At 50.3% G+C, this 12,908-nt stretch overlaps 1 protein-coding gene across 1 annotated transcript in view; it reads left to right on the top strand.

The window, feature by feature from the left end:
* CASQ2 (calsequestrin 2) overlaps positions 1–12,908 on the top strand; it is a 57,263-nt gene that overhangs the window by 19,749 nt on the left and 24,606 nt on the right. Inside the window, exons 2-5 of the mRNA XM_028503036.2 lie at positions 1,742–1,826; positions 4,661–4,761; positions 6,225–6,336; positions 9,024–9,097. Coding sequence (XP_028358837.1) covers positions 1,742–1,826; positions 4,661–4,761; positions 6,225–6,336; positions 9,024–9,097 — 372 coding nt within the window. The remainder of the gene's footprint in view (positions 1–1,741; positions 1,827–4,660; positions 4,762–6,224; positions 6,337–9,023; positions 9,098–12,908) is intronic.

Below are 12,908 nucleotides of genomic sequence, written 5' to 3'. Positions count from 1 at the left end.
TAAAATGTGTTTGAGATCTGGCTGTGTTCTTTATTTTTATATGTACATGCGATTCTTGTAGACTTCACTGGTATAAAAGATGCATAGCACATACTTTACAAATAATAATAAAATATACTCCATCGGAAATTCCTGATATGACCAATTGATCTCACGGAACGTTTCTCTTGATTTTTGCTAAACTCTTGTGCTGCTGGCCAACCTGTGGTTTCGAAGCAACCATGAGTTGTCAAATACAATTGCATCTCTTTTGTTTGAAAGGATTAGAAGAAAATAAAAATGGGAACAAAAGCAAATATTGAAAACAACATTTTAGCAGAAAAAAGTGATTGCCCTTATAGTCTTTATCTTTCTTCTCCTTCCCCCGTTTCCAGGCCTGGAAGCAGCTCCTGTCAAAAAGTTCCTTCAGGGCATTTTTCCCTATTTTTTCTTTATATCATATTTTACTTTTTAAATTTTATTTTTCATTACAGTTTACATTCAACATAATTTTGTATGAGTGTCAGATGTACAGCACAGTTAGACACTCGTATGATTTACAAAGCGGTTCCCCCAGTGGTTCCAGTGCCTGCCTGATAGCATCGTTGTTGCAAAATTGTCATCTATAGCCAGACCATCCTGAAAGCCCCTGATCTCTCTGCATGCATCCTTAAAACTGCATGTTACTCTACAGTCAACTTTTTTTAAGTTTAACTGAAGAAAAGTAATCTAATATTTCATGATGTCTCCAGTAGCTTCTTCATTCTACCTCCTTTTCAAGCCCCCATCAAGCCAGATGGCAGGAATTCGATCAGTCATTGGAGGGTCTCCCTGCTTCCTTGCATCTAAGTCTCAGGAGCTAACCCAACCTTGTGTTTGGTGTCGTCTGCGTCGGTGGCCACTCAGGATAGTTTCCGGCCACCTACCCACCTCGAGCGCTGCCACACCCTCTTCGCCCCCCAGGTTCTACCAGTCCTCTCTCTCCACAGGCTGCAGGAAACAAACCTTCAGGGCCCGTCTCAGGTCTATGTGCCAGATACGCCAAACAGACACTCTGCTCCCCACGTGGGGAGGCTCGAGAACTAGGCTTAGATGCCAAGGACACAGGTCTCCTTTATTCTAAGGTCCTTCAGCCCGTCTGGTGTCCCCTTGTGTCCTCACCCTTCCCCAGGTTCGTGTTGTAGCTGGGGAAGGACTCAGGTTCCCTTGTCAGGGATCCATGAATATTCAAGTACTCTGCTTCCTTTCTTTTAAAAAAAGTTTTCTTGTATTGATTCTAGAGAAAGGGGAAGGGAAGGAGGAAGAAAGCAAGAGAAACATCAATGTTGCTCACACCCTGACTGGGGACCGAACCCACAACCCAGGCATGTGCCCTCCCTGGGAATCAACCGGCGACCGTTTGGTTTGCAGGACGACACTCAACCTGCTGGGCCACACCAGTCAAGGCTCTGCTTCCTTTCTTTCTTTCCTCCCCGTTCAAAGTGCATCTACCCTGTGGGCACAGCAGGGTGTGCAGGAGTGGATGCATTCTTCCAAACTTTGCATCTCAGGTCCGGTCCTCGGTTTCCTCTCCTCAGTTCAGCACTCTGCTGAACCATCCTTCCCCCAAGGGGACGAGCCCAGAATCCCTTCATTGCCACTTCACTGGGTCGCAGTGACCGGCAGTGGAGGAAAACCCCACTGAGAGCCTCCAAATAGGGCCCCGGGATGTGGTCTCCTCTCCCTGCTGTGGGCTCACTCGCTCTCCTTGTCTTTCCCTCAGCTCGTGGCCCAGATCCTGGAACACAAAGACATAGGCTTTGCCATGGTTGATTCCAAGAAAGAGGCCAAGCTTGCCAAGAAACTGGGTGAGTGTGGTTTTCTTTAGCTCTATCAGGAAGAACCAAGTGTCTTGCAAAAAAAAAAGTATAGTTTCATGTATTCTTGCATGATAACTGGGTTTTCTATTTCTTTTCATCATGATGTTCTTGTACACCCTAGCCTGGAGTTGTAAAAGAATTTCATTGAAGTCAATACTGGCCTGAGTGGAATGGGTTTACATTAATCATCAGATATATTTTTGTATCAGGTGCAATGAAGAGGGTTTCTTCCTGGGGAAACCGGCTTTCAAGATTTAAACCTTTATTTTTAGATCCTGGAGTTAAAAGGCCAGCTTCTCCATCTCCCCACCACAGTGGTCTCTCAGAGGGAGATCAGATCTCTCCTTTTATCACCTCGTACTGCCTTACCTCTTGGTTTCTAAGGTAAAGGCTAAACCGCAGCTGGGCATGATCACCAGGGATGAGAGGGAAAATTTAGGTGAGGTGTGCTTAAATGGCTGCACAGCGTGAGTTGTAATCTCTTGTGTCAACACACTGTGCGGAAGGGAAGCGCAGGGCACTCCAAGATCCTTACACCTGTAATCCCAGCGAGGGAGAAAGCAGGTAGCTGTTCTGGTTTTCAGACACGCCACATGTGTGCTGCCCGTTTCGCTTTTTCCGCATGACCAGCGAGCAGTGGCTGTAGCAGGAGGTTGTAAAACAGCACTGTGGAGGAAAGGTTAATTGGATTTGGGGTAGTATGCACAGGGAAAACAAAAAAGGTTAGTGGTGGTTCAATAACTACCTTCAGGTACATGAAAAGTTCATTATCTCTGAGAATTACAAACAACTCTTTTCTATCGTATTTTCAAGAAGACCAGCTTTGTGGGTGGTTGTTTTGTTTTTTTTAACATTTAAATTGCAGGAGACGGTGTTTAGGTCAGATGCAAGGAAGAACTCGTCACTGTAAAATGATAATAAATTATTAAGAATGTCTGGGTATCCCTTTCTCTAGAGACAAATTAGGGAACACGTTTCCTCTTGAGCAGGAAAGCAAAGTAGGTTAAACTCTTTGCTCCGTCAGAAGCTAGTTAATGAATTCTTTCTCCTTCCCAGCACCTGTCGATGCCTGAGTCTTCTCCCTTCCCATTGTTAATGAGAAGTTGCATTTCTGGTGAACTTAGTTCAAGGAAAACACTAGTGTTCCAGAGGTCTAAAGACTTAGGGCAGCCCGACTGGCATGGCTCAGTGGGTTGGGTGTCGCCCCAGACTGACAGGTCACCAGTTCAACTCCCTGTTGGGGCACCCATCTGGGTTGTGAGTTCAGTCCCCGGTCCGTGCATGTACGGAAGGCAACCAGTTGATGTTTCTCTCTTGCACTGATGTTTCTCTCCCTCTCTTTTCCCCTTCCTTCCCCTCTCTATAAAAACTTAAAAAAAATTAAATGACAATAAAAATAAAAATGTAGAGAAGACGAGCTGGGCAAGCATTTGCAAGAGTGGCTCAGTCAATAAATACTCTCCCAGTGGAGGAGGAGATGGGGCTTGAAAAGTCTAAAGAAGCCTTTCTCCAAGCTCAGCCTGGAGGGGTTATTGGAGGAGGTTTGCTCTTGACCACTTGGTCCTTGGAGTTTCCAGGACAGCGGTATTGTGCGAACCTGCTCCTCCATCTCCAGCCTCGCTTCCCTTTGCCTGGACTGGGGCAATAACCTCCTAACTGGTCTCACTCAGAGCGAAATCCAACAGCAGGACACTGGCTGATACTCCCCATGGTACCCTTGGGATCAGTCATTGCCATGTTCAAGGATACAGGACACATTGCTCATTTAGATTTAGAAATGGTGCTCCATGGTGTGCCTGGGGGATCCTCAGATGCGCCCTGAGACCCAGGAGGCAGGGGGCTACCAGCCTCCTTTCCCTAGAGGTTTGAAAAGGAGTTCATTCAGAGAAAGAATTCTCCAGCTAACAGTTCAAAAACAATTAATCTAAGGAACCAAGGAAGCCTGAAGTTGGACTAAATGCCAGCCTCAGCTCTTTGGCCTTTCTGGGGGGAAGTCTTCCAGCAAGTGTTTGTCCAAGCACATGGCCTTGTGCCAAGAGCGATGGAGGGTTGAAGAAGATCCACACCCTGCCCTGCAGCATTCTCAGTTCACTGGGGAGGCAGGATGTGCAGAATTCAGCTCCTCTAGAAAAGCGAGTGTTTGTCCTGGCCACAAACATTTAGGGGGTGTCCAGGGTGCCCAGCGTGCCCAGCGTGCCCAGGCTCTGTGTGACGCCTGAGCTACCAAGACAATAATGGCCCTACCCTAGGAGAGCTCCCTGCTGTCGTGAGTGCACGTACATGGAGCTCAGAGAAGCTCCATCATGGCAGGAGAGAGTGGAGAGGCCTTCCCGGGGAAAACGAGTCCTAGGCTGAAACCTGAAGCTGCTGACCAAGATGGTGGAGGGAGGTGGGGTCACCCAGACTCGAGGAACAAGGAGAAGCAGGGGTGTCCAACCTGCAGCCTGAGGGCCGCATGCGGCCCAGGATGGCTATGAATGTGGCCCATCCCAAAATTGTAACATTACTTAAAACCCTTTTTTTTGGCTCATTGGTTTTCATTAGTGTCTGCCTATTTAATGTGTGGTCCAAGACAACTCTTCTTCTTCCAGTGTGGCCCAGAGACACCAAAAGGTTGGGCACCCCTGCTAGACAATCATGCTCTGTGACTTTTCGGCTGCACACCCTTTCGTACCAGCTTGTGGGCGAGAAGCAGCGGGAGTTACAGGGTTCAGAGAGCAGAGCTCGAAGGAGCACAGCCCCGCTTGCCCTGACCCCGGCCCACGGGACGGGTTTTCCTGCTTCGGGATCATCCTGTCCTGGGAACTCTCTCTTTCTTCCAGGTTTCACTGAAGAAGGAAGCCTCTACATTCTGAAGGGCGATCGCACGATTGAGTTTGATGGCGAGTTTGCAGCTGACGTCCTGGTGGAGTTCCTCCTGGACGTAAGCATTTGTGCACCGTGGCCCCGCATGGAGTTGTTCGGGTTCAAATACAGGGGAAGCCAAACCTTAGAGCAAGAACACAGAGGCCGGGTAACCCCTCCTGGTCTAAGACAGATTTCTCAGGCTCCACAAAACACTAAGGAGTGGCCACATCACAGGGCTGTTTACTCCTCCTGGGCAGCTGGACCTAAAGTCACGTTAGAAACTGTCTTATTTGTGATCAGAGGGTCACAAACCGAAACTGTGTAGTAGTAACGTGTTATTTCTCTTAAAGTTATACACCCACATCCCCTGAAATCCCCTTGGCTTTGCTCCAGCGCTCTGAACAGGAGACGGGGAGTCTGAGGAAGAGGTGGATAGTCATCCGAGGATCTGCAGGGAGAGGAGTAACAATCAGCTGAGTTACCCCGAGTTACCCTCAGAGCGGACTACAAAAGGGGCGGGACTAATGAGCCCCAATATCACCCTTCCTCTCAGCCATGGGGGTACACATGCTCAGGCAAATAGAGGAACAAACACTACCAAAATATTTTATCCATAGACAAACTCACACTTTCAATAACAGCTGTGAGGTCAGGTTCAAGCTGCTTTGAACACAGAGTCCTGTAAAGACAAAGGACAGCCACCCTTACTGATGACTCTTTAGCCACCAACCCATCCACAGTGGTCTCTCACCTTTGCTCCACAGCCTCAGACACCCACAGTGAAAGTCAAAGTGAGCGGAAGGTCACCTCCTACCAAAAAGTGCCCGTAGATTGTCCTGGGCCCTTTCCCTGACCATAACCGCAAGCCCTGACAAAGTTGAGGGCAGCAACCGGACAACTCTGGCAAGGCCAAGGCTTTGCGAAGTTCATGACGGAAGCCAGACTCTAGCCGCCTTAAGCACTGAGCAACGTGACCGCCCCTCCCAAATAGAAGTCCAGGGTGACAGCGAGTCTTAGACTTGATCAGATTAGGGCGCTAGTTCCATTTTTCTCTGCAGGTCACAGATAATGCGTCCATGTGTTGGCCTCGTCCCCCGGCTGACGGTTCCCAAGTGGGTTCCAAGGTAGCCAGCCGCAGGAGCCAATACGTCCCATTTCCCCATTCATATTTAGGGAGAAACTGAGGTGGGGAATCTGGCTTCCCACTGTTGCCTTAAAGAGAAAGCAGAAGTTTCCTGAGGCTTTCAGCAACTCTGCCCTGGAGATTCATGGACCAGAATTGGGTGTCATGCCATTCCCGAGTCCATAACTGGCAAGAGAAATAGAACTGCCCCAGACCAACCAGTCTACCCCCTGAGTTAAGGTCAATTCCTTCAAAGGCGCTGCTGCTGTACTCACTGGGGAGGGCGGGGTGGATGCTGAGGCACCAACCAGAGTCCACAACTTCCCTGCGAAGCCCTCTGCCTCTGCGCCTGATTTGTGGGCAAGGGACTGATTGTGTGTGTGTGTGTGTGTGTGTGTGTGTGTGTGGCATTTCAGCTCATTGAAGACCCAGTGGAGGTCATCAGCAACAAACTGGAGGTCCAAGCCTTTGAACGCATTGAGGACCACATCAAACTCATTGGCTTTTTCAAGAGCGAGGACTCAGAGTGTAAGTAGCCCGTCAACCCCAGCCTGTCAGTCTGAAGGCTAGCTTCCCAACAAGGTAGGTCAGATTATCCACAAAGAGGAGGGGCCATTGGCGGTCCCGCGCTGCATAGCAGAGAAACTTCCGGTGCAATGGGACGGACACTTGAGTCAATTATGCAAAACAGGCGCGGGAGCTGAAAGGACACCAGGCTGGGCCGTGTTCTCTGGCCTTGAAGGGGCCGGGGGTGGTGGAGTGTTTCACAGAAGAGAGAAAAGCCCTCCCTCCGCTTTTCTACCTGCCCACCCACCAGCTGGATTCTCCCGTAAAACGGGGCAGCTGGTAGGCTGTCCCCTGACGTCAGAGCTGCCGTGGTCTCCAGCTGGAGAGGCCCGCAGTCACTTGGACAGCATGAGAGGAAAACTGGGGTCGGGCTGGGCGTAGCAGCTGCAGCACAATGTGGAAAATTGCTGGCCGGCCCTGCCGACCACCAAGGCCGCCTGCCGCCTGCAATCGCGCACCACACCCCTGGGTGTGTTCCCTTTGAAAGCTTTGCGGCCAGGTTCTGGGTGGGCGCAGGGACGTCTCCCAGCATCAGCACAACCCACCTGGGGGGGCGGGGGGAGAGGGTGGTGAGTGGGGTCAGGAGGAATCGGGAAGGGAAGGAACCAGCAAGACCAACTACCTGAGTACCTTTTCTCAAGCTGCTTTGGCAGCATGAACCCAGCGAGTTAAGCCTTTTCCTGGTATCTCAGCACAACTACAAGAGATTCCAGGAGCTTTGGTACGGGAGGGAAATGCAAATAAGGGCTGCTTCGGGCTATTTCTGGGAACTCCAAAATATTTTGAAATTATCTGTGAAGCCGTGTCTCTACCCCATCTGCCAGCTGGCCTCCTCAGTCATCTCAGCAACCCACCAATTTTCTCTCCGCCGTGACCCAACGGGGTGGTCTCCGCACTGGCTACATAAAAGCCTCTATTCACCCTCCTCGAGACAGTGTTGGGGGAAGGTGGCTAACCGGGGACTCCTGCCCCAGTTCTTTAGGTGACTTTATTTCAGTTTCCACATTTCTGGACACATGCTGCCCGCTCTCTGGGGCGCTTCTTGTGAGGTCAGAGTAGAAAACTAGACCATGTGCCTTGAAGACAGCTGCTGTTTGCAGGAGGTGAAGGGTTTGACCCTAGTTTGAAGCACCAGCCTGAGATGACCTTGCCCCACCCTTTTCCATTGTAGTAAAGATGTAGACTGGCTCCCTGAGAGAAGAAGGGAGTTCTCCTAACACAGGTCTAGGCCGTGCTTCCTATGGGAGCAGGAATTTGGGAGACAGAGAAAGGTTCATCGGCAACAGGAGAATTCTGATGGAGGCCATGGCTGCCTCAAATAGATACAAGTGGCTCAGCTACGGCTCTGACCCCTTCCCTTTCTGTCCTTTCGCACTTCCCTCTGTTCACCCTCCCAGTCTCCCAGCCGTCTCCTTCCCTCCGCTCGGTCCTCTACCCCAACTATCGGCCTGTGCGCCATGCGTTGTGACACCATATCACCATGTCACAAGTGACATCACTTATATGAGGACGAGTGCGTGTGAATGTGGGTCAGCATGTGCAGACTTCTTGCACATTTTCCAGCCCCTCCCTCAGCTGCACTTATGTGCTCGCCGCTGTGTGGCAACTGCCACGCTGCCCTGCGGTTCCGTGAGGGTCCACAGCACTCGCTGGGCTGCGCACCTTTGCTCACTGTCCTTGCCTTACGCATCTTGGTGTCCCCTGAGCCAGCATGATTCTTGAAATGTTTCTGATTGAATAGTAGAAGAGTCTGCATGCTCCTGGAATTCTAGCAAAAACTTATGCCTCTGGTAATGAAAGGATATAGAATTCCATGAAATGGAAAAAGTTCATCTCATTAAGAATGAATCATGGGATCACGGACTCTCAGGATTATGGAATTTTTGTAGACCAACCACCAGCCCGCAGCCAGCCCCATTATCATCAGCCTGCCATCTAAGGCTGGGAAACCAACGTCCCCACCCAGTCCGGGTGTGGTCAGGCGCAGCTCGGCCACGCCCCCGTGGCCTCAGCCTCTTCACCAGTGCAGACTCCGGTTTGGGACCAGAGTCAGCCATGGTCTTGATTCGTTGTAAGGGATCAGAATACAACAAGGAAACTTAAAAAGAGGGAGAGAAACTAGGAGTCACTTCAGAGAGTACTCCTGCTAAGCCGTTTAAAGTACTTCTGTGAGGTCACTTGTGATGGAGTTGCTCGGCCGGGGAGGTTCGTGACCCTTCACGTCGAGCTCGCTCAAACAGCGGGGCGCACGCTACAGTGGGGTACACGCTGCCTCAAGGGCCCCCGTGTAGCCAGCAGTGAGTCCGAGCCGAAGAACTTTTTCTTTTGGTCTGGAGCTCGACAATCCCTTGCCCTTGCCCTTGCCCTCGTTCTCTCTAGGTTTTCTCCTTTCCATCTACCAGTTTCGCCAAACACGCAGAAGTGTGGCAGAGAGTTCTTTTGGGGGAGTGAATGCCAGTCAGTTCAAACTCCTTGGGGAAATCGTGGGTTTGACTAATTCTAAAGAATTATCTACCTGAATAAGATCTACTCAATAATGATCCGATCAGGATTAATTGGCTTCCCACTCTCTCTGTGTTGTTTGAAAAGAGAAGTGTCTGCCATGAGCATCTGGAACATGTCTCTCCCTTCTATCTTTCCCCTCTTAGACTACAAGGCCTTTGAGGAGGCAGCTGAACACTTTCAGCCTTACATCAAATTTTTCGCGACCTTCGACAAAGGGGTGAGTACCTGTGAAGCCCCAGCTGGAGCACTTTCATACGCACGACGCGGTCAGGTTGGAACTTGCCACCACCCTTTCTTTTCTTTTAGCAGCATTAACCACCCTCCACCCATGCACACTTTTCCCGAAGTGTCAGACTATGGCAGTAAATCAGTACCGAATGAGAGATGAGTATGAAGATGTTTAAAGCAGGAGATGTAGGGGTATTTCTGAAAACAGCCAATGAAAAGCGATGTACCAACCACTCGGGGTCACCTTCAGCACTAAGAATGGCGAACGTGTGGGCCCAGAGTGTGCGGGACACTAATCACTGCGCATCCTTTTCTCACAGCCCCCTCCCCCTCCCTGGTTGCATACTCTCCCTCTTCTGGGCTAGGATGGGGGTGCAGCGGGGAGGGGCATGGGCCTCTGAAGCCCTGGGTGCTTCGTCTTCGGGGGGTGGGGAGGTCCCTGATGTGCTTCTCTGTGATTCAGTTGCTCTTCATTCCCTGGATGTGGAAGAATGGTGCCTTTATGAGCCAAACAACAGCAGAGGCCGAGGGACCTTGGATCAAGGGGTCATCCACTTGGGGTCCGCTGAACGTGGAGCACATCGCCCCGGCTCCAGGCGCTGCTGATATGGCTGCCCGTTGCCCAGGGCCTTCTGTGGGGGGGGGGGCACAGTTTGATATACTGCACTAATACAACCTCTAGTCCTTTAAACGGCTTCGAAAGCGAACCCCCCCCAACTTCCTACATGAGAAAAAAAATTTAGAAAGGTTAAGTAATATCCAAGGTCTCCAGTGAATTAACAGGAGGCTGAGATCCCAGTTTAGGGCAGTCTGTGCCCCAAGTCCACGTCCTTCCCTCTGTGCCGCACCGTTAGTAGAAGACTCCGTTCCTACCCTTGAGAGTCAAGGTGCACGCTCACACACTCACACCTACACCCACACAACGCACACACATGTAGCACTCACACAACACACATGCATAACACACTTAAAACATACCCCACATACGTGTAATGCATACGCAGGCAACATACACACTGCACAACACACAAACCTAACACATCTCACACATACCCACACTTACACACACACATAAACACACACCCAATACACACACTCAGGATACTTGAAGCACTCTGTGAAAAACAGGTACTTGGTAAAAGATGAGGAAGCCTGCAGATGCTGAAGCAGGAAAGGTGTGGTGATAAGAGATCGCATTCTGTTCGTACACGTATTGAACCACTTCTATGGCTATCACCCCAGCTTACAGGCTTATGATCCGGAGGAGAGGTCCATAATCTAAATTGTGTCATCTAAACTTGAAGAAAGTTTACCCTCATTGGCGGGATTAGAGTTGGGAGAGATCTTGAGCAAGGAGAGCAAAAAGAGTAATAATTATCACTCACTAAATAATTTTTATGCATATATGCCAGGCTTCATGCTAAGAGCTTTATATCGGTTTTCTTGTTTCATCATCTTGACACCCACCCCTGTAAGACAGGGGTTGTATTCACAGTCCACAGAGGGTGACGCTGAGGCACTGAGAGATTGTGATTTGCTCTCGGGCATTTAGTGAGTAGCGAAGCCCGAGGTAATAGGTCAGCCCAACTCCAGCGTCAGTGCCTTGCACGATTCTACTCCGGAGAAAGAACCAGTGCGTGTGAAATGCACCGGCACACAGTGAGCCTGCAGCGGCGGTGAGCGAGCTGTGAGGACCGTTGCTAATAAAGCCCATCCTTCAGGCCCCGGAGGACGGAGCTTGCGAGGGGATATTAGTAGAGAAGGGGAGGGACAGAAAACCTAAAACTGAGTCCATCACTGACAGCTCGTTCCGATTGGTCGGGAGTGACCAGTGCTGGGCAGGAACTCACCCCGGGGAAAGAGAGAGTCAAGCTCAGCCAAGCAACAGAGCCTCAGCTCTTAGGAGGTGGTGCAGTGCCGAGTTCAGGGTGGGGTCAGTTCTCAGATGTGCCTCCCAGCCCAACCGTATGGCTTCACGTCTGTGGCCCATGAGGAAGGTGAGGCAGGCTATAATTAAAAACTCAGACGACTCTACTAAAAGCTCTGTAAGACACTGAGTCATAATCGCCACCATGCACATAGCCTTGTGGGACTTCCTACCATTCAAAAGGAGAAAGACGAATGGTCTCTCCCTCATGCAGAACACAGAGGGCAGAGCTGCCCCACTGAAAGGACTCACTGCCGTTTGGGACTGAAGAGCTCATGCCCATCAATTAGGGGTGTGGGTGACGGTGCCCATCAGAGGGGTGGGGCCCGGAAGGCATGGCTGCACCCACCACGTCACTCAGGACGGCACGCAGTTTAACCTTATGGATTGTTTGTTTCTGGGCTTTTCCTCTTAATATTTTCAGACTGTGGTTGATTGTGGGTAACTGAAACCGGGGATAAGGGGGTCGCTGCTGTGTATGAGTTGGAGAAACCTAAAGAGGGTGAGATATCAGGGCTGCTGATGCAGGTCTGGGAATTAGTATTTTCCAAACAGCACCCACATGGGTATCCCCCAGGGAGCTTTGGAACTATGGATTCCTGGGCTCTAGCCCTGGAAATTTGGATTTTTTTTTTTTTTTAGGATTTTGACAGGGCCCAGGAATATGCGTTTTCAAAAAGCATATTTTGAAAACCAGGGGATTTTACCAGGCACACTGGTTTGGGACCAGAACCAATCTATGGATCCTGATCCGAAATCAGGCCCCCAAAGGAGCAAGACAGGGTCGGAGGGCCAAGGATGGCGCCCACTCTGCTGCATCTCATGGCCTGGAATATGTCAGTTCTAATTATCCCCACGTGACCTGCTCCGTTCTCGGAGTGAACGGTGAGAAGCAAAATCATTTTTTTTTTAATCACATTAGGACAAAAAGAAGCAGTGGTTATCCAAACAGAGTTGATAGAGAAGACAGATACTGAAAAGGCCTCCATTCACTGAGTTGGTTGCATTGGCAACAACTGAAATGGCTGGCGAATGTGTTAGAAAAACATCTGTATCAAAATTCATACATACACTTGCAAACGTCAAACACGGGCCATTGTGCTTTGTAGTTTTCTTGCCTTTGGCAAAACATATTCCAATGAGTTTTTTAAAAAGGCACAAAAGAACTCATTCTATGGGCCTCTTAGGCTTTCGGTGGTAAAATCCATTCTCATACTCTTGTTCCCGCCCATGAGCCAGGGCTGGTCCCAGAAGAGTGCCTGGGGTGCAGTCAGCCCCATTAAATATTGACTGAACAGACGAATGAATCAATGCCTCAATCAATCACATCCCCTTCCGTCCTTACCACCCAAAATACAAATGAAAGAATGAGAGAAGGGATTCTCTGAGACACAAGATGAGGGCACCCCGGGGTGGTGGTGGGGATGGTGTGCACAGGCCGCTGGGAAAGTTCGCTCAGCAGTCCCCAGAATTAGACTAAAGAACGTCACAGTCCCCCCTTTTACATTCATGGGCTTCCCAGTGCATAACACACGCATAACACACATAGGCACATGCACACGCACATGCACACGTGCGCACGGGGGGGCACCCCGAGCTTCCAGTGAGCGCCTTCCCACCTGCAGGGAGCTGGGTCCTGCAGACTGTGGTGGGGTGAGCGATGAGGGAGGAACAGGAGAGGTCGCACTGGCCGTGCGCAGCACCGGTGGAGCAGCTGCAGGGACGGACATCGTCCGCTGCAGTGTCAAGGGGAAAGTGACTTTCTAATGACAGGGAACTTGGTGTCCAGGCAAATTGGGTTTGAACTCTGGCTCTGTCCCCTGTGGGTAGACAATCTTGACAAATAGCTACTCAGATTGTGCCTCGGGCTGGC

Source organism: Phyllostomus discolor, chromosome 14 (assembly GCF_004126475.2).
Source record: "Phyllostomus discolor isolate MPI-MPIP mPhyDis1 chromosome 14, mPhyDis1.pri.v3, whole genome shotgun sequence".
NCBI lineage: Eukaryota > Metazoa > Chordata > Mammalia > Chiroptera > Phyllostomidae > Phyllostomus > Phyllostomus discolor.
This window is presented reverse-complemented; position numbering and strand designations above follow the sequence as displayed.